At 34.7% G+C, this 22,692-nt stretch overlaps 1 protein-coding gene across 6 annotated transcripts in view; it reads left to right on the top strand.

Annotated features, from left to right (window-relative positions):
• The window catches only part of LOC134230096 (uncharacterized), a 51,034-nt gene that overhangs the window by 21,066 nt on the left and 7,276 nt on the right, over nucleotides 1-22,692 (top strand). For 2 of the 6 annotated variants that reach the window (XM_062711883.1, XM_062711880.1), the window contains exons 2-9: nucleotides 6,504-8,042; nucleotides 12,874-13,054; nucleotides 13,514-13,582; nucleotides 15,909-16,042; nucleotides 16,661-16,678; nucleotides 20,078-20,219; nucleotides 20,485-20,639; nucleotides 20,979-20,999. In XM_062711883.1, coding sequence (XP_062567867.1) covers nucleotides 6,504-8,042; nucleotides 12,874-13,054; nucleotides 13,514-13,582; nucleotides 15,909-16,042; nucleotides 16,661-16,678; nucleotides 20,078-20,219; nucleotides 20,485-20,639; nucleotides 20,979-20,999 — 2,259 coding nt within the window. The remainder of the gene's footprint in view (nucleotides 1-6,503; nucleotides 8,043-12,873; nucleotides 13,055-13,513; nucleotides 13,583-15,908; nucleotides 16,043-16,660; nucleotides 16,679-20,077; nucleotides 20,220-20,484; nucleotides 20,640-20,978; nucleotides 21,000-22,692) is intronic. The other 4 variants (XM_062711881.1, XM_062711879.1, XM_062711884.1 and 1 more) reach the window with 4 other exon arrangements.

The raw sequence follows: 22,692 nt of genomic DNA, 5'->3' as shown, positions 1-22,692 counted from the left end.
TGACTGTGTTGTGTCTACTAAGGCGGCTACTTGGCCCATAATGGTCATATGCCCATCGTCTGTCAACTTCACTACAGGGCCGCTTATGTATCATTTGATAAATCAAATTAATAAAACTATACCAATAAAATCATTTCGAAACTTTGAATTTATAAAACAAACTAAATCATATTTTATTTAACATTGTAATCACTTTTTAAAGCTTTGAATGCCGTAAAAATTATATTTTTTTAAATTGATATAAGGACAAAGGTCTTTGTCTTCCGTGGGAGCGTAGCGGGAACGACAACTCTGGATAGAGAGACAAAGGGAGGGAATTTCAAGCATTGAATTCTAATTCTTCAGTCCTCTCAAGTCATCACAGAAATATTTAGACCTGTCATACATTAAGTTTGACGATTAGATAGTGGTTAGTATTTTGAACACAGTATTAGTATCCTCGAGGAACCTATTTCGGTGGTATTAGCAAACTACGCGATAAAATAATCTTGACGGGAAAGATTAAAATAAAACAAATGTAACTAACTTTCGAAGGACTCTTTATTTAATCAAATTATTTCCATATTAGCTAATAAAAAACTCTATAATTTGTTTTTCTTGCGATTTCTTTTTTCCTTGTTGTTTATGTTGAGGTACCTAAATCGGTGGTATGGTACTTCTCAAAAGTTTTCACCATATGGTATTTTTTGTTGATATGACAATATCGGCCATTTACTTACACTTTTCTCTGGCATTTCGGGGTTTTTTTTCACAGAGTTTAAGCTTCCGTTTACAAACACTACGCAAAAATCAATGACGTCAGATCTCGCACGGTAAGAAAACGCGCGTGCCCAATGGGAAATACCACCGATTTAGGAACCCCACCGTTTTAGGACCTTTGACGATACAGTTTAAGTAACCTACTTTGTTCGCAATATTGTGTTTACGAATTTAGTATCACAGGGGAAGCAACTCTTCATCAGATGGATGTGAAATTCAGTGGACACTATTCAGTACCACTATTTATAATCAAGACTCCAGCTGAACAGCAGATATTTAGGTTATTTGTATCAAGTGGGTTAACTTTCATCTGAGATTAACAAGACAAGCCTAACTGCACCCTCTCCCCTTTTGTAAAAGCCATTGCTTGGTTGAACATGCTAAGCCAGGCTTGCTCAAGACAGATTTTATGTCTGCATGCAAATTTTAAGGAAGGTTAAATTGACCATTAGATCATGGTAAAAGAACTTGCTCTATGTTCAATAATATGTTGCTAGTTTGTAGTTATTAGTTTATTGTAATCAGCAAAACAATACCAGCAAAGGGAATGTGAGTGCATTAGACTTGCAAATTGACAGAGTACTGATTCAGATTGTCATAAAACCGCCTGTACATCTATCTCTAAACTATGTACCACATACTAGTACAGAACCTTTAAATATTTAGCATATATATATATGTATTCCCTGTATCCTTTCATAGTACCTATAACAAATATCAACTTCATGATGCTAACAGTGCCTCAGAGTTTAATGCTATAAATGTATATATTCTGCCAAAATGCATGATCCCCGTACGAAAGTTCGAGGCGGAATAGGCACGGCTTAGGCACGGCTTGGGCACGGCTAAGGCACGGAATCCGCACGGGTTTTTAAAAAGCGGCACGGGTTCTGCATGTCCAAGACATACACGGCTTTTGACAAAGTCAGGAATCCTCGCTCACTGAGAAACCCGTGAACAGTGTGTCCCTGGGAGACGGTTTAATTTTGCTTCAAACTATTTATATATCTCACAGGCTTTTTACTGAGCATGCTCAATCATAACTTCCTTTATTTGAATATTGAATTGGAGGGATTCATGGTCATGAGCTAAGAATGTGTCTTTTTTACTCTAGTTAAAGGATATTGAACAAATAGATGTCATTTGGAATTGTATATTTGTCATTCTTGGAGGATTTCCTCACTTTTAAACTAAATGCAGTAAGTCTAAGATAGAATAAATATTAGTTCATTTTCAATTTTCATGATCTTTCTGTATTTGCAATGTTGATATTGAACATGATGAAACACTGCATCTCTGTATATTTGAATGATTCGTAAGTTGTACTCTCACTAATTAATCCCCAAATATTTTATGTGTCATCACTGTGCTACAAAAAGATTTATTTAAATCAAATTCTTTCTCAGATTGATCAAACTAAGATAAAATTACAATTCCCAGAATTGTACATTATCAATTAAATTCTTAATTAAAAACTAGCATGGATTTTAACTGATAAAGCAATCTTAATCTTTAACAGAAAGTATATCAGGACACATTTATATAAGATTTTCAACTTTTAAAATTCTAAAGCTCAAGCATAAAGATAACATAAAGCATTTTGAAGTTTGGTTTCAGTCACCATTTTGGCATTCACATTCAGTTACATCAGGAGTTTCTCTACAAGCCCTGACCTAGATCTAGACAAAAGCACAGATCCCGTGACTCCATATATGGTATGTCACACGGCTTTTTTGACACGGGTTTCCATCTGTCTCCATATATGGAAAAGGACACGGGTTTCAGGGGTTTTCCGTGAGTCCATATATGGAAACAAGCACGGCTTTCCGAACGGATTTTGTAAAACCGTGTGATCTCATTTAAATAATTCGGCCAATATCCCTCCTGTGTCCTCGACCACTTTCAGGCACGGCTTTCCATACATACTTTACATAGGAGCAGGAATTTTATAAGCACGGGTTTCTGGAACGGAATCCGTGCCTAAGCCGTGTCTAAACAATTTGATTTTAAGTGATTACATGTATAAAGATGTGCTCTGAGATAAATATGCAGCTGAGCTCTGCTAATCTCAAACATCTGTATGTCACTTCCACACAAATAAAAATAAATATTGAAATTTTGATGATAGACAGAGATCTACTATGCAATGTAAGTGCATGCACACATTAAAAAAGATGTTGATTGAATTAAACAGAAATATGTAAAGATACATGTAGTCATGTATACAGTTCGCAGAATTTCCCTATCTTTAATATCAATAGGTCAAATATTAGAGCTATATGTTTTAAGAGATATATACATGTTCCAGACCTTTAATACATGTATTTTGAATATAAATATAAAACTCAACTTTTTTTAATCCCTGTTTTCAATTTGATTCTGAATACTAGTACATGTACCATGTTTGGAGATACATGTATTAAATATTTATTGAGATTTGACTGTACAAAGTAGCTTTAATCATTGCTTTGAACTGTTATAGAGATCTGTATTTCAATCAGATTCAGATACTATTAAGAGATACTTAGGGTCTTAGGCATAAAAGGATAAATCCTAGACTTTTAATACAGATTTAAAGTATCTGCACGTAAGACAAATTTTATGGTACTTTTTCCTGCTTTACATTTAAAAATAGATTGTGTGTTACTCACTTTTAGTTTGTCTATATTTAAAATTGTAGGCTAAAATGGGTTGGTTTTTTTATCAAGATATAGGGAAGGGTTTGAAATGGAACATCATGCATTTCTCACACAATAAAATTATTAATTTGGATTTTTATTATATTTATAATTTCCCTGTACAATACAGTCTTATATATTGTACCATAAGTAAAGTTGTACCAATTAAAATCTAAATATGGGAAAGTTTTTAAAATTTTAAGTTTATTAAATACAAATAAGCAGTTTTTAATAAAAATAAAAGGAAAATAATAGTAATTTTTTTTAATCAATTTATTCTATTTTTGCAATTTTATTCAGCTGTCATTTGGTTTATCCATGAATCAGGAAAGAGAACTCTTGTTGACTTGAAATTTAGCATTGCTTTGACTGCATTCACACAAGATGCATTCATGGTTCACCCTGTCTTCTTTCACATGCCATTATATCTCTCTGTTCATGCAAAAGTGTCTGTGTGCTTTTAGGATTGATCTGAGCCAGTTTTATTTTACTGAGACCTGAATTTTATTATTGACCCATTTGCTTTGTGGTTTATTTAGAATTGAGGTGTTAAGCTAACAATGCACATAATAGGGGTCTGTTGGCTCAGCCCTGCATTAGATTGTCATCCCACTGTGTTAAACCCCCCTATTAGAAAGTTTTCCATTTTTACAAAAAAAAGATACACTTGTTTGATAGGGAAGGTCTGAGAGATTATAGAACCTGACTAAAGTTAAATTAATATGTTTGGATTTCAAGTTCATTTGACTGGATTTCGCTTTAAATAACATCAAGTGGTCTGCACTTAGTGATAAAGCCCTACTGATGTGCCTTAATATGAATGTTTTGGAGGTAAGCCTTTGGGAACAAAGTACCCTGTTTTTTGAAATTTTAAGAGCATTGCATGTTGTAAAGGTTTTGACACTTTTAACTCTGAATGGTATGTCTCTTTGATGTACCAGTTTCTCATAGCAGAGTAGGTGTATAAAAGTCTCATACAGTTTGATCAGTGCTAGAGATATCATAGCACTGCTTTTAGTGCTGTAATAATTACAAATGTAACAAACTCAAAAGTTGTATGGTGACACTACATTAATTCTGACTTTTTCCCCAAAGATGAGTAATAATTAGCATGCAAATGGTGAGATCATCCTTTTGTCAGCCAATGTGTCCCAGCAGGAATCCGTTTCCTCTGTGAAGGTATATGATAGCACTCCAACAGATGAAATTCTACTGATAAGGGGGGCCAGTTGATTCAGACAGGGGTGTTCCCTCTCGGAGCCAGATGCTTGAGAAACTGCAGAGCAAATATTAAGTGTCATACAGTCCAATAATATTCAAGATGCATGTCTCAGAGTTTTTGGAAAAGGCTGCTCTAGCTGCCATCTTTGTTAAGGCTAATTTAAACAGTTAATCATTCAAGGAAAATATCCATACTGTAGAACTATTCATTGAGAAATTCCTGTGGAAAACATTGACCCCATTTGGGTGCCTCTCTCTCAAGACTTTCAATTTGAATTTTGGGAGGTTTGGCAGCAAAAAATGTGAGGATTTAAAAAAAGACAGATATAAAAAATAAGAGTGAATGGAAACAGAGCAAATCAATCTTCATGAGTCTGCAGCTCTCTAATGGATGTCCCTAATGTTTTCTTGTTTTTGTGGGTTATGTAACATGGCCGGAGATTGATGCCCAGAGGGTTACAGCAGTACACCTGAGGAACTGACCATTGTCCAGTTAATAGTTTATTGTTCAAGCTGATAATCTTGATCTTATCATCCAGGATATTATTATGAAAATATTGCTATCTTAACTTCAAAAAGAGGTCTATGTAAAGTGTGATGATAGGATGGTGTGGCCAGTGTACACTACTGATACGCACCCTGATCAAGTGTGCTGGTGATCTAGATTTGATGATGGATGGTTTTCTGTGCATTGATGGAAGGCTGACTTAATGAGAGAACAGTTAATGAGCTAGGAGAATTTCTGGAATATTTTTTTTTATCTCTATATGGAGGATGCAGTGGAAGTGCATGAACTTGGGTGGTATTCTTTCTGTATGTCCACCATGTCCACTCTGTGTACTTTTGATGGGGATTTTAAACAATTTTTACTGGATTTAGACTGTCCACAGGTGATTATGAATGTGTTAAACGGAACATATGTAAAGTTAATTGGTCTGTGCATGGTCATTTGGTCGTAATGAGTTCCCAATAACCATGAAAACTTTGTGTATGTATTGTTGCAGAGATTTTGGGCTTACTGTCTTTTTTAATGCTTTAGTATTAGAAGAAATTAAATATCAAAAGTAAAAAAAAAATATAGCTGTCTAGGTTTTTTTGTAATTTCTGTGTTCTTGCATTGAATTAAGGTGCAAGATTCATTATCAAACAAAGCTAAGGTTTCTCTTCAATATTGTTTTGTTGTTGTGTGTTTTGATGTGAAAATATTGAAAAATGGCCATGCCTTTTCCAATTGCCAAAAACATTTTGAAAATTTCTCTCTCTTCAGAATGGTAATTAACGAGTATGTATTTATGTATCTTTGTACACTAGAGGGTACCAGAAGGTCACTGAGGGCATCGCTCATTAATCATCATGTCAACTGCTTTATTTGTCTACTGAATACTGGAATAATACAAGATATCAAATTGATAATGGATTAACTTAATTGATGGCCTACACTTCCTGTCCAGTTTCTTTTTACCCCTTTTTCAATTTTTTGGTGGTAGCAAGTTGCAAAATAAAGACATGGTTATAGATATCGCTTATCTTATTAGCACTAGGTCTTATCAAAAAGTGAAATCTTGAACCCAACCAAGCACCTGCTTTGGAAATTCAGTTTTATGCTGGAGAAGCATTTATCAGACAAATCAAATATAGGAGTTAGTAGCACCATTTGGATCATATTCAGTCATATAGAATCTAATACCCTTCAAAGTAATCATCAAAATATGAAAGATGTGTCTGAGGGAACATTTTACATTAATGTATAGATGCTTGAGATGATTTTGACATTGATAAGATTTTCATTCACTTGATTTACTATGAGCATGTATTTATCCTGTGTTTTCTGAATGTGTTTTTCAGCTGCTCTCGGAGATAACAGAGCATGAAGAAGTCAATGGAAATAATGGAGGGTCCAATCTAAACAAGAGAGGACAAAGTGGTGATTCCTGTCTGAACCCAGTGAAAGATAAAAATGTACCTGCAGTGTCTTGTCCTGTCTCACAGAGGAATATCTTCAACAGAAGCCAGAGCCTGCCCACAACTTCACTTACCAATGCTGGACAGCACAGAATCATTTACAGAAATGGACACTTTGTGATAGAGACTGAATCTGAATATGAGGACACAGGGGAAGAGACCTTTGTGGAGCCAGATGAGGATCTATCTTTAGAGTCAGTGGAGGACACGAGTACCAGATTTAACAGTGGTCGGTCCTATTCTGAGGCCAATTTGACCAACAGTTATCATTCACCGCATTCTGCTATATTTGATGAGGATGAGGACATTGATGTTTTCATGAGGAATGAAAATGATGTGACTGTGATCGAAAACAATAACGATGGAAGTTCTCCTAATTGGCATGTGCTGGTGAAACGTCGAACAAAAACTGAGGACCATGACAGTGAGAATCGGAAGTCTAGACCCTTGTCCGTGGACGAGAGTCAGTTACAGACTCACAGAGTGGGATCAGATTCAGAAGAACAGTCTATCGCCATACAAGAGAGAAAGAGACCCAGTGAAAATGTGAAACGCAGAAGTGCTAGTTTCAGGGAGCTAGGAACCGCAAAGTTACAGAGAAATTCAAGTTTCCGGAAAGCTCAGGAAAGAGGATACCTTCACTCAATGCGAGACAGTCAGAGAAATGATAGTGTTGGAAATTTATCACTGACTCCATCTGAGTATTCAACATGTAGTGATTCGGGTAGGAGTAAAGGACCAGGGTTTCTTCATAAGGTGTTCAAAAAGAATAAGCCAACAGAGAAAAGTACTGATGCAAACAGAAGTAAAGATTCTGGGGCAAGGAAAATGTCTTTAAAAGGTTTATTCACTAAAAAGAGTAAAGGGGAATTTGTGACTCAGAGGAGTGTAGAGGAACTTAATATTTCACCACCAATTGCAGTGTTCCAAGGTGACATGGACATACATGTGGACTCTGCCCCTAACTCTCCTTATTCTAGTCAATTCAGAAGGAGGCACACCTCCGCAGAAATCTATGATGGCAAAGCCCATAGTCTGCCCAGAAAAGCAACTGCCTACCAAAACTCACAAAGACTCTCCAGTGAAAGCAACTCTAGTTCCAGGTTATTAGCGGTACAAAACCTGGAGAACCATCCAAAGAGACCAATAAGTCCCAAACCCAACGTGTTACTGCCTCGAAGGAACTCTAACGTTAGTCTCCCTAGTTCCCCAGTGAGAGACCAATATGACGGACCATTCAAAACCTCCACCTCCAAATTAGATTCGTCGGACTCTGCCTCTATATGTTCTGGGGGTAGCTCCATCGTGGATGCTTCCCGCTACCCGCCTCATATCCCAGAAAGTGAGATGACCCCTAGCAACAGTAATGACAGCGGAATCCAGCGAGACGTCAGTTTCCACTCCAGCAATGAGTCAGTTAAGGTGAGTTTGATGTTTAAGTTTATTTATGTCAACATTTAGTGAGTTTATGTGAAGCATAAGTGTAACCCCCTTATGTCAAAATTCAGTAGGTTGAACTCTTGTGGTGGTGTACATACTCAAAACTCTGATTGACTGCTTGTGAACATGTGAACATCACCTGTGATGATCACATTATCCATTATCTGAAAGGTTTTGGTGTGACATATTTGTTGACATAATTAATACTCATGTTCACTTAAAGGAAGTATGTGTTCATAATCAGATAGTCAGATATATAGAAAAAGTGTCACTTCACAAGTTCACATTCTATAGTCCTTGAGTGCATCTGTACCAATTCATGAAAGAAGTCATGATTCAGATGCATATCAAGTACTATATGATACATGTAACATAATTCACTATGTAATGTGAGTGTTTGCCTCTCCTCTTTCAATGCTACTGAAGTAGAGTACATGTCTATCCCTTATTTTATACAAGCTACATGTACTTGAAAAAACAACATGGGTGTGATTTTGTTTGCTACATGTTCAATGCTTGTTTATAGTACAATATACACAACAGTGATCATGTTGATCTTGAATATGCTCTTCTTTTATCATATACCCGGTATAGAAAATATAGTCATTTAATATAATGATTATAGCCCATACTTACCTGTAATTAACAGTCATGCTCTCAATCCTAGGTTGATGACACTACAATTTTTTTTCCAATTATGTTTGGAATAATAAAGAAATTGACTCAGCTGTCGAGAAGCATTAGAGAGAAAAAATCATATGTGGCTGCCGTTAGTATCACCAGTAAAGACTTAAGCACTAATTGGGTGTGGTTTAACAGAGCTCTATGTGCAATATATGAAAAAGTATTTTGGTTTATTGCTTCAAGATTGAAGCGTTGAGGAAAGGGGGGAGTCTAATGAGAAAAAATTATTGTTGATTTATAAATACCTTTCAAGTGTTTTGGTGCTGCTTCGAAATTCAAGGTTCAAAGGCATTCTTTTACTTTATCATAATTATCTGGGGTTAAAGAATGTGTAAAATAAAGATTTACTAAATTTTTATCTGTCTGCAATAACAACTTGGAGTCTGCTTGTAGTAGCATTGTAATTAAGTATATAAAGATTAATTTCATATTCAGCATCGTTTATCTTAATTGCAGTAATTATTTTCACCTTTGGAATGCAGCAAAAAACATATGCAGCTCTTTTACATGACAAGTAAATTAAAAGAAAACTCCTGTTTTCAAAAAAAAGTAAAAGTTACATAATGACTCCAATAAGTTTCCATGGCAATAAGAATTCTTTTTTTTTTATAAAGAAAAGAAATTGAAAGGAATTCTTGGTTTTGAATTGAGTTCTAGTCAAGATTCTAGGGAAGAAAATGCGTTGGTGTATAGCAGCAAATATACCCTGAGCTGAATGTTGGTTTGGTTAGAGGATTTATATATTAATGTGTCTGTAGCCACCAGGGATGGTGAGAAGGGACCCATAAATTGTGGTGGTTTTAGTGTCTGATTTTGTGTTTGAAGTCACAAGTCAAGTGTTTCATGGTCCCTGGGAGCTAAACATATCAGTTAGGAACACTGACCCCTCCCTTCTCAGCTGATTGTCACATGGGAGAAAAAATCCTGGAAAAATAGAATGAGACATGCACATTTTATTTTGAATTATCTCAAATAGGCATATTTGGAGGCAGTATTGTTTCTGTGGCAGAGAAGTCATTATTTATTTGAAGTACAATGTATTAAGATGTCTCATTTTACCAGCGGTCAGTTAACTTGAATACATGATGAAAAATGTGTGATCACTTCGCTTGGAAATAGACAACTGGAAAAGATACACACAAGGATATGGAATTGATTCTGCTCACCTCTGCATACGGTAGATCTGGGGGGTGAATGATCTAATGAGGGATAAGACATTGTGATGCAATACACATTGACCATACACAGGAAATATTACTAAGGCTTCCCGGACTATTGTCAACAAAAACAGTGTTTCACGGATAAAAATTGGTGGATTAAGATTTAGTTTTACATACTGCACTGGACAAATTTTGCTTATTGGGACATATTTTCAATAAGGAAACTTTAATATGTATGATATAATATCATCTGTACAGGAAAATTTTTACTTCATTGAAAGCATGAAGTAAATTACACTCAATCTGATAAAACTTTAGAGGACAGTGGAAGTATGGGTAAAAATATAAATCAGGATTAAAACTGCATAAATTGGGAGATAAGATTATCAAGTGAATTCTTTAGAAAGAAAAAAATCAGAAGTGTTTGTATTGCTTTGTCTGGGAGACTTCAACGAGAATGAAGGAACTGATGAAAAACTAATGGGATTACTGCACCTTGGCTTATTAGACAGTGTTAATGGATTCAAGAGAAGAAAATAAACTTGGAAGGATCCTCCAAAGTGTTTGATTGTTGAAATATGTTTAGAATGTGGCAAAGGGTTCTGCTAATAATTTTGACGTAATTGTTCAACAGTAATTGTATTTTTGCACTGGTAATGAAAGGACCCATGTTTCTCTCTTGTTTCAAGAAGTCACGTGGGAGCAAGCAGCAGTATACCTGCAATTGCTCCTCCGTCAGCTCCGATCAGTTCAGAACGCTCAGCATCCATAAGTCTTGTTCCTGTGAACTAGCATGGATGGTCAAGCGGTCGGAAAGTTTGAAAGAAGCTACATTCAGGTATACGGAGGAAAATTATAATGCAAGCAAAACCAATCTTTGTGGATCCAAAAGTCTTCCTAGCACTGCTGTTACGGTGTGTGGATCTAGCAGAACACTTCTAGCTTCAACCAAATCGTTAACAGAAGAGAAACCTAGCTCAGGGTTTGATAGCTACCAAGAGAGCCATGAAGTGCCGATCCATGAGGAGCAAGAGATAGGGACCGAGACTAGGTTTGAAAGTTGTGGTGGACAAGAAACCACATCCTTTTATTTTACTGGAGAAGACACTTCCTTATTAGGGGCTAGCAAAGAGGTTTTTCCTTTAACACCTCAAGTATCACCAGAGTCAAATGTACAGGACAAATTTGAAGATGATTTTGAAGAAAATCTATTTAATGAATCTGTCGATGAGAATGAGGCTTGCTTTTATTTCACGGAAAGCGATACTTCATTGCTTGAATTACCAAACTCAACCATGTCATTAAATGTCACTAAGGCTGAATTTGTTGAAAAAAGTGATGATTTTCATGTTCTGAGGAATCAGGAAGTTGAAATAAAATTTCGCACGACTTCAAAGGCAAATTCATGTGATAAAACAGACATTGAAATTCATACTACAAGCAAAATACTAGTAGATTCAGACATGGAGCCAAGAGAAGTGAACAGTGTCCCTGCTAGCTTGACCACAAGTTTCACAGGTAGTATGGAGGAATCTAGCTCTGAGCAACAAGAGAGACCATCAAGTCTATATAGAGAACTCAACAGGATTGGTGGCATGAGTCTCGTGCAGAATAAGTTGATGTGCTGGAAAACCTTAGAGGAAAAGTACACAGTTTCCAATGGAAAGCATCTATTGCCATATGGTTGCAGTGGGATTCCAAGAAGGAAAAGTTCCAAAACAAGCAAAAATGAAGACAGTGTGGAAAGTGATTCAGAGGTTACAAAAGAACCTGATATTATCCAGAGAGATGAGTTGGATGCCTTGGTGCTCAGTGAAGCAGAGGCTTGTGCAGATATAAGCAGGGAGGGGTCATTGGACATCCCAAAAAAGGAGTCGTGTGACACCCCAAAAGAGGAGTCAAGAGACACTCCAAAAGAGGAATCATGTGACACACTGAGGGAGGGGTCAGAATCTCCTGAAGTCCCCGAGGAGGCTTTTCAATTTGAAATATGTTCTGAAAATAGTGACATTGTCCAAGCAAGTGACAAAATCACATTTGCAGAATTTGTTGAATTAAATTGTTCTGAAACTGACCAATCAGATAACATATTTGAAACTATCCAATCAGATGATGGAGAAGGAACTTTTCAATCAGATGACAATGAAACTGTCCAATCAGGGGACAAAGAAAGTGTCCAATCAGGTGACAGAATTGACAAGTCAGAAACTATTGAGAATGCTGATCAAAGTGATTTTGAAAAACAGGAAGATAACTCTGATCAAGAGGAGGTTAGTACTTGACATAGAAATGAGATTAATGTCATATGGGTTATATGGAGGACAGATTGGTTACTGTAAGTCTTGGTTTCTATTTTGTTCAAGGGATTTTTGAGCAAGGAAGAGAGAAATGAAATTTGGTTTGTAATATATTTCCATATGTCTTAGATTTATTAGAAAGGGAAGTGGTAGCTCTTATTGGGTTTATATCAACAGGAGATATATTTTCAAGCGATATTAGACTAATCATGTCATGAGTAATGATTGAGGATTTGCTGTCAACCTACGACTCTCTGAGATCTTTTTACAAGCAGATTCATAAGAGCAAACCACCACACACTGTGCTTACACATAAGTGATGTGTTTAAGCTTTTTGCAGTTACAAAATTATTTAAACTTTAATCAAGCATTTTAATTTAATATGAAGGACATTGATCATTGTACAGATTAGATTAAAGTCCATTTTAAAGCCTCTTCAAATATTTTTTATTACAAATACATATCATCAGGTTTCAGCTAAATTTATTTTGTATATAATGTGAAGGGTGGAGCATGTTCAAGATAGCAGAGATCAGTAGAAATGATCAGTTGTAATGGAATGGCATAAGAAATAAATTATTCTTTTGGATCCTATCTTTTTAATATCCATGGCTTTAGCAGTTTTGGTATTTTTGGTATTGTAATCTCACGATTAAACTTTTGTATTTACAGACGGCACAAGATTCTTCAGGCAATGTGGTCCGAAGGCGAAAATCCCCCTCTCCGCGACCAGAAAGACCGAAATCAGAAATTAGCGTCCGATGGGCGGACCTTGAGGAATCAAGGGAGATTACTCCAGTCAAACGAAGGGAGTCATCGCGGAGAAGCAAGCAGAGACCCAAATCTGACTTAGGTATGATTTTAATTGAACATAATGATGTACATTTTTATCTGCCAAAAAATCAAGGTCACAAGCACCATCATGGTTTATCTATCAGCTTTTGCAAAATTTTCTGTACACAGGAATTTATATCCTGATAATATGCATATTATTATATGTGCATCAAACACAGCATTCGAATGCACTGCAAAACAGCACATGGAGAAAAGTGCTTCACATAATTATTAAATTAGACACATGGAAGAAAGAAGAAAAAGATTTGTATTTATTGTAAACCAAATATCAGATATTTATAGATCAGAAATGAGTACTAGCTTGTAGTGTCCTTTTATGTAAGTGCTACTCACTTCCCCCTTTATAGTGGTGGCAAGATTTAGTATAAAGGGATTATGAGTGTTGATGGTTAAATATGCCTGTATGACTAGGGATAACAATATAACGCAATATAACAATATTATGGAAATATTTCAGAGGACAATATCCAGTTGTTTGATGAAATGTATGAAGACGTAATTGACGACTATGACTTTCTGACAGGTAGTAAGTGGAAATTATTGAAAGAAAATCAGCCTGGCTTTTTTTTCTAATTTTGATTTTATTTTTTTGTTAATTTTTCATTGGCTGAGTATTTTCCCCTCAAGCTATAGACTCAGTTCTGTTTCATTTTATATATTGCATTAGCTTTATATATATGTAGCTTTGATGGTTTCGTTTAGCATGCAAATGGTACTTTCAGGTATTTTGATTTTTTCCCCCTCATAAATTATCATCATGCAACATATATTTTGTATTTAAATTTTGATTTTTTTTGAATTCCCATATTTATAAGCATGTGAGGCATGTTTATCATGTACTGTATATTATTTATCAATACATGTATTTAGAATCAATTATATTGGAATGTAAATTCTGAAATGTGTTTTATTCCTCAATCATACTAGCTATTTGTTCTTGCATCATTGGAATTCAGGAACTTCAAAAACAAATATAGTTATTTTAAATACTAGTTTTTTAAAGAGAATTTTATATAGTGTATATATCCACATATTTTATCTCGTTAAAAGGGGGAGGGGGAGGGATTCTTCTAATCATTTTACCTGGCAAAACTTGGAAACAAGATTAAGGGCTTTATTTATTTCAGAGATAACAGCCTGGCTTGTTTTTTCTTAATATTACCCCCAGAATATCAAATTTATCCTTACATCTAAAGAAGCTTTCATACCTGCCAAACAATGAATAGGCCAGGTAATAGATAATATGGAACGCTAATCTTATCACCCCATTTAACTCTATGACTCCAGCTTTGCAACAGTTTGATCTTTTTTTAAAAATATTTTTTTCCCGAATGTTTTGCTTTTGGATTTGTATTACCGTCAGTGTTGACAAACCTGTGCAAATTCATCATCTCTCTTTTCGCCACTTAGCATTTAAGATGGTACAATCTGATAACGCAATATATATAAAAAAAAAACATTTAGTTTTTATCGGAGCGATGTAATTAGAAAGGAATGCTTGGAGTGTGTTGACCAGCAAAGAGGGGGATCAGCGATTATAAAGGGAATATCAACCGTATTCAGTTATCATATTTGAACTTGCACAGGAAAAAGTTGTTAATGGGACATTGTGAATGTTTTTCCGGCACGTTCAAAGTAGGGATAATATGACATCATTTTTTTTTTCAAATCTGTGTCAAACGATGATGTTTGAATGTTTTATGGATTAAATAAATCGACTTTTAATGGAATGCCTGGAAATTCCGAAAATGGAGCGTCCAGCTTCTTATGCTGGTATTGTATTGTTTTTATTCTTTTTTTAATTTAAATGAATTAAAATTTTAAGCTTTGTCAAGGGGATTTTGGTTTAATTATTCTGCCATCATTGCAGTCATACATGTAGTTATATATTATTTATAGAACTAATTAAGTTCCTTTTTTAAAAAATCAAACAACATGCAGCTTCAAAAATGTTTATGACCCACCCACCCCATTCCCTTGACAATATACTGGTTTATATCTTTTCAGTGAGAAAGGGGATGTTTTAATTCAGTGATAAATATGACATATAAATAAGTGTCTGAAGTGCCGGCCATGCACATTTTCTGAAAATAGCTCTTTTGCCTATTTTAACAGTTAACCAATTTTTAACAGCTTTAATGCAGTAGTGATAAACTCCCAACTAGCCAATAAAATTTACTTGTTTCATGTTCCTGATTCAGAAGAGCCTACATATGTTATGTTTATGACTCTTTTTTGTTTAAATTTTTGATAATTAATTTTTTTTTATGAAAATGTGGGAGGGGAATCTCTATTTTAGAATCCAAAATCACCGGAAGAGAGGAATATTTCAAATTATTGAATTTAAATAATTTACATCAATCAAATTTTTAACGAAGTGTTTGCCACCATGCAGCTTACTTAACTCCCCTTACCATTTTGTACATGTCTTGTATACATTTTGTGTATACGGTAAATAAATGTGCATCATAATGTACACAGCTTAGCAGGACCCTCCTTATCATAAAGGAATGCTGGCTGATAAGGTGTCTGGATATGCATTATTATTGCCATCAGGCTGTATGGGCAGATTTATTTGGCATCATTATCCTTCATTATATTGTGTGTAATTAAGAATTATCATGTTGATAGAGAAGAAAATATTAACACCTCGTGAAATAAGTGATGTTAATATGTCTATATAAACTCGATCTATGACATGTTTGTTGAAAATTTTTTTTAAATATATCTAATTTTGTTTCATGACAAGGAAATATTTTTTAAGAGATTTATTTTAGACCTATATTGGAAAAAAATTACAGAGACATTTTACATGATTACTTTAACTGATAAATTTTACGTGATATTTTTAGGTGGAAGTTCCATTGGCGAGGATGAAAACAAACCATTTGGAAGCCAGATCTGTCTCCTTCCCTACAGCTCCTTACAAAATCTGGAGAAACTGGGACGACTCTACAGTTACGACCAAAAACCGAGCATGAGACGGGTAAGGTTTTTAAAAACTGGAAGACTGTAATTCAGTAAATTCAGTTTTATTTGTAAACAATGAATATCCAATCCATAATATGCATGAGAAAGAGAAAGATAATTGTAAGGGAGAAGTATGCTGTTCCCATGAACAGGTGTAGCTGCTAATTACCAATTGGTAATCAGTTTAGAATTTCTTCATGTAGACTGTTACATAGCAGAACGAGTGAAATTGTGTTGTAATGCTTCCTTCATGAGTCGAGAAGTTTTAGATGCATTGGGAATGTTTTACAGAAACATTGACCGTATGGCTTGTCTCTGGTTTGCACAGGTTTTAAAAAAAAATTTCCATCAAATTAACACAGAACTTTATTAGAAGCATAAACAATCAATTATTGCAAAATAATTAAGAAATAAGAACTTTATATTTTGAATTTGAATATTTTTGTATGAACTGATAGATATATACTGGGATGTTTGAGAATCTATAATGCTAGCACATAATTGCAGTATGAATTTAAAGTATTTGATGCACACTTCATTACTAAAGCAAGAAGAGAAAATTAAAATGTGCATGTTTAGAAATTCATGTAAAATAACTTCTAAAATAACAAAAAGTCATTCCTTGCATTTGTAGAAAAATTTGGTAAAGCAGGTAATTTTCAAAGAATGTTGATTTGAATTTCTTTCTAAGTTCTGAATCATATATTATATATTGAAACCTCTGTTCTTCTAACTGAGTGATGTTTGAATCTGTTTTCTGTGTTTCCCCATTCTCTGTTTAATTATTAGAACATATTTCAAAGATACATTTATAGCATATATTATACTGTACACACAAAGTTGTTGTAGTGATCAAGGGTAGATAACTCTAAAGAGTGTGTGCATGTGTTGCATTAATATAATGTAATAAGCATGGTGTGTCTCAATTTCTTTCAAAGAGTGTTGCATATATATTTAAATAAAATAGACTTCTTATTTTCTACATTTTTTAAATCAAGAAACATTTTCATTTTTTAAAATTCATGTAACAATGACTTGCAGTTTATACATACATGTATAAGATGCATGCACAGCTGATGATATATGCACAGGATGTGTATATTTATGTTTTATATTCTGTGCATGAGTATGCAGATATATATCCATGTAAGAATACAAATACATTTACATGTAAATATATATAGTTCACTCATAATCAACCTTTACAGGAAAAAAACATTGTTAACAGGCCTGCATTGGCAGTGTGCAAGTAATTTCTGATTTCTTGTGTGTTGGTCAGGTAGGTTTAAGGAAGATGTTTCATAAATTTTATTCCAACATTTTAAAATGTAGGCAAGAAAAGATCTATTTTTATACTCTTATTTATAGCTTGTGGGGAAAGAGTGGTGATTTTTAACAAGAGCACTGCAAAGCAGAGCATCTTCTTGCAAAAAGTTACATTATAATTCTAATAAAAAATGTAACTGTTATGTATAAACTCTCTCACCCACACACACATACAGATGTGTTACTATAACTGCAGCTTCTACTTTGTTGCGAGGGGATAAAAAGTGGAAACAGTAGAAAGACACTGATGAGATTAGCTCAGTAGGATAAATGTCTACAGTGAAGGGGTGGGTGGGGGGGAGGTGTTGATCTCAGGACTGGCCTGGTGCATCTCATTCTATTACACAATTTATTCCTTCTTGACACGTTTCAATTTTGATTACTTGACTTAAGTATTCAAAGAGAGTTTAGAGAAAGATGACATTATATTACATTGCTACAAGCAGCAGAGTTTAATTGACTTCTGTGAAATCTCTTAGTTTCATGGCAGTTTAATTTTCATCACTTTTGAGGTATGAAGAGAGCCACAATTAAATTACTATCCACTAGGAAATGTAGAATATCATATATGTAACTGCTCAACAATCCTACAAAAAAGAGCCCATAGTTTTTCTTCAAACCACAAAAATTTGATACAAATTAAGAAATGAGTGATTTTGCAGAATATTGAAAGATTATATTGTTGCCTTTAGTAAATTTAGTAAATATCTAAGGTTCTGTTTTACACAATTTCCTTCCCTTTTTCTTGTGAATAATGTGAAAAAGTAGCATGGTCTTCTTACTTAGAAAGCATTTATTTAAGTACACAAGAAGGAAAAATTGATTTAGAAGTACAATGTTGTGTGAGCCCAGGTAGTAATGCCAGGAAGTTTCTGAAGAGAGATATTCTATTGTTGCCAAGTGTTATCCAATAATTTTGCTATAGTCAATATTGGAATGTCAACAGGTAAATATTGAAAAATTAAGTGCGCATTTAAAAAAACTTGTTCAAGATAGCTCCGATTTTAGGTATTCCTCCAGCTACCATCAGATAAATACATGTATGATTTGGTATTTAATTATGAAGACAGGTTCTCTCAATAACCTGTCCTCAGAAAAAAGGTTAAAAACCAGTCCAAAGAAAAATATAAACATTCTTTGTCCTTTTCTGTGTAATAGTCACTCAACAGGTAAAAAATTTTTCCCCCCTGAGGCACTTTTTCATTACAACAAGACAGAACTTCATTCAGTGATGTTTTGCATACATTTCAGTGTACTCTAGGTCATGTTTTTCTGTCGAGACTGGATTTAACATTTGTTCGCCCCTTCCTGTGGGTTTTATACTTCTAACTATTTTGTTTGGAGAGCTTCCGAAGTCGCCTAACCACTTTGTCGACCGACTACTTGTGTAATATATGTGTGTCCCCACAAAGATTTTGTATAGTTTCACTGTGACATGCTATGTGTGAAGGAAGTTCTTCATATTTTTGTCTGTTTATTTCTCTGGAGATTTTATTGTTGAGAGCGGAAAATTATGTTTGAGATTTTAAAGATGGATCCAGATAATTATTGTGGGAGAAGTGTAGGGAGGTTTAGTGATTGTATGTTTGATGGGATTCGTGTGAGACTTGGTATAAATGTCATACATGTGATGGAGAACGATACCTGTACCTCCGTTCCCCTTCGGAGGAATTCCGGGAACAAGGCCGACAGATCCAGGCTGGTAGGGGCCACTTTTATGATGGAATTTTATATGGAAAAGTAGATGGCTTTCAACTTCAAAAAATCCTTTTTTCTTTTAATGCAGTTTAGATGTGGGGTTTTGTTTGTTTTGTTTTTTTGACTAAATATGTTCTGCATTATGTCATTGATTTGTAAAACCAGTATAGTTCAAAGAGATGACAGACAGGAGTTGAAAGAATTGTTATCACTTGAAGTGTTGTGTTTTGTGAATTATTATTTGCATAATTTAAGTAATTATTCATGACTACATGAGCATGATTTTTTTTAAATGCACCATGCAGTATGAGCAAACATCATCTATTGAGAAATATTAAGCCTTACAAATGGGATAATACATTTTTTTAAGGAGATAATTAAGGAAATTGTTTACAAACTTAAATATAAATTACAAAGCTAATTGTTCTGTTTACAAATTCAAGAAAAAAAAAGAGTTTTAATTGTCAACTTTAAACGTCTAATAATAGCTGCAATAAAAAAAAAATCCCATAAAATTTCTCAAAGATTTTCCTGTATTTTCCACTTGATTGGTTAATTCATGGAATGTAAACATTGATAGTACTATAGTTTACAATTCACACCTTTTACAACTATGGGAGGATTTGCTCACCTGCCTTTTATTATGCCATCAACCAATTAGTCACCTGCCCTCTAATTATGTGACATAATTATCGGGTCAGCTTTTACACATTTCTATTGTAAACTTGTTAAAATGGTTTTATGAATGAGAAAATTCAGTGACACCTTTGAGTATTCTTACATTACCCTATGTAAAATTACACAATACCTGAATTTACCTGGACATTCATAAAATATACATGAGAGAGTGTGTTTGTACAGTTTAGCTTATACTTGGAGGAATGTGTACTTCTTTAAGAAGAATTATAATAAAAGCTGTGTTGAAGCAACATTGAAATTTGTTTCATTTTTCTAAGAGACCTTTAGAGATAAACATGATTATATTGAGAAGAAAGACACCACTATGACAAAATGTGATGTATTTCAGATGTCAACCCCCCACCCCATCAAGACGCGACTGGAGCGAACCCCCAGAAAACAGAGGCGGAGGAATCCACTGGTCCGATCACACAGCATGCCCGAGAGTCTTGATAAACTCAGCAAGAAAAAGAAGTTCCTCAGTACTATAGGTCAGAGTTCAAACTTGTTCCTCAGTACCATTGGTCGGAGTTCAAACTCATTAATTACAGTTCATTGTTTGGAAAGCTGCGTTCTTGTGTTTGTATCATATAATGCCAAAAAAAATTGACGATTTATGTACAAGTCATCTTAATCAAATGCTTTGAGTGTATAGAAATTCATAATATTGTGTTCATTGTATAGGTGTATGTATATTTAGCAAAGGATATTGAAATGAAAGATGGTGTATTTTTAAAGTTATAATTTTTTTGACAGCTTCTTCAAACCTTCACCGTGAGGATGTACTGTATCATTACGACAACGACAGCAGCAGTGATGAGGGTTCGGAATTCTCTGGGGACCAGATCAGTCTCCACGAAAAAAGTCTCGCATCGCGTCTGTCTGCCAGCTATCTGTCCACACTCAGAGAGGTAAAGAAAATTAATTCTCACCCCCATGCATGATACAATGTGTATATTAAAAAATCTGGAAGAAGTACAGTCGAATTTCGATATCTTGAACACCAATATTTCAAATATTGTAGATATTTTGAAGAGAGTTAGAAGTCCCTGAAACTTTTTTAATCTGGACATTTTGAATCCTGAGATATCCGGAAGGGTTTTTTTTTGTTTTTTGGTCACATCAAGTAAGAGATATTGAGGTTTGACTGTATATGTTATCCCATTTGCCTTTTGTTTTCTAACCATCCAATATATTTTAACATTCTCAGTTCTTGTTCAAAGAAAATAATCATTAGTATTTTACACTAGATTTTACCATTGCTGTTTACAGTAAGTACACACATATTTAACACACTTGAGCAAAAAGAAGTTTTCCTTTGCTCAGACAAGAGTTCTTTCCCTTGATAACCATTCTCAAGTTCAAATTTTTCTGTCAAAATTACTGTTGATGCAAACAAAGAAAAAAAATCTAGCATGATATTGCTCTTAATCGGCAGGGAAACAAGGTATATTGATTGACATGCAATATTCTCCTGAGTATAGATAAAGCAACAAAAAAGGGGGGTCTGGTGAGAAGAGTGCATCACACAGACAATTAACCAGGTCTCTCATAATAGCAATCAATGTGTTAGGTTTTGGGACTGCAGGTCTTTCAAAATTGATATACTTAGTTGCTCACTAAAAAGAGCCAGTTGATGATTAACTCAAGTGTAAGATATTGTGTATATTGAGCCGATTTAAGATGATTGGATGGCTATCAAAGACAGTTCATTGATCAGTAATACGAGTTCAGATGAGGGTTGAATGAGATCTGTTGACGTGTTGAGATTATATATTTTTTTCATTTGTGCAGTGGGAATATGAATTTTATATCTGAAACTTGAGAGCAAAGATTGATTTTGTAACAATGTGAAACACAAAGTCGTGTTGGTGCGGATTACATGCAGTTTTCCTTGTAAGCATTGGTAAAAGCCTAAATAGGCTGGCATCAGGTCTTTGTGTCAGACGGTCTACGGAATGAAGAATGGCTTCTCACGTTTAATGAAGTGTTAGTGTTCCAACGATAGCAATCGGGTTGTAGAGAGAGAGATGTGAAATGGTCAGTGTGAATGAATCAGACAATAGATCACCAACAGGATATGTAAAGCCAAACCAAGACGAACCCTGGCAAGGATACGGTTATGTCAGACGTAATTCTACTTGTTCAGCTGTGACATAGCGAAGGCTCCTTAGGTTCTCTCTGTGGACAAGAATATAATGACGAGATGTCACACACACACATCAGGGTGTACGACAACGAACTGCCGTACATGTTGATGAAACGAGAGGTCGGCCAACTTCTGACAAGGATTTTGTTAGTACAATGACGAAAATGGACGAACAAGTGCATTTATCTGTAAAAATGGAAATATTAAGAGGAAAATGATGACTGATGATGATAAATTATGAGTAATTACATGTAAAATGTGAAATTTCTTGGATATATTATTTCAGTTTTACAGAAATATTTTAAAATGTGGAGATTGTTTTAGTTCATGCTACAATAGGATGCTTCATATGTGACTGTGTAAATTTCGGGTGTGACTAAAAAATTTTGAAGGAGAAGAGAAAGAAATAATTGAACACAAAGACATGGTAATATACCTGGTTTGTAGTTATAATTAATGGGTTAGAAGTTTTCTAAGGGAGTAAGAGGATGGCGGTGGCCTTACCTTATAGGGAGAGGCAGGAATCCCTCACCCTGGACTTGGGAACTTTTGACCGGACACGATTTGGATCCATGAGGGTGACCCACACACTCCATCAAAGCAGGGACAACTCCTTAGAAAGGCCTGAACTTCGCCTCCGCTCTCCAGAGGTTGTTATTGCTTAAAGAAAATTCTATAGAACCTAAAATCAGAAAAAAAATTAACATTCAAGGGTAAAAACTGGTTTTGTTCTGGTAGGTGCTTTAGCAGTGTAATTTGTATGGTAATTTGAATGGTGGTAAATTGCACATGTCATCTTATTATGGTAGCCCAAA

This window comes from Saccostrea cucullata, unplaced genomic scaffold (genome assembly GCF_032062105.1).
Source record: "Saccostrea cucullata isolate Sc308-1 unplaced genomic scaffold, CSIRO_AGI_Scuc_v1 ctg240, whole genome shotgun sequence".
Taxonomy (NCBI): domain Eukaryota; kingdom Metazoa; phylum Mollusca; class Bivalvia; order Ostreida; family Ostreidae; genus Saccostrea; species Saccostrea cuccullata.
The sequence above is the reverse complement of the archived record's forward strand: the minus strand, read 5'-3'. Positions and strand labels throughout refer to the sequence as shown.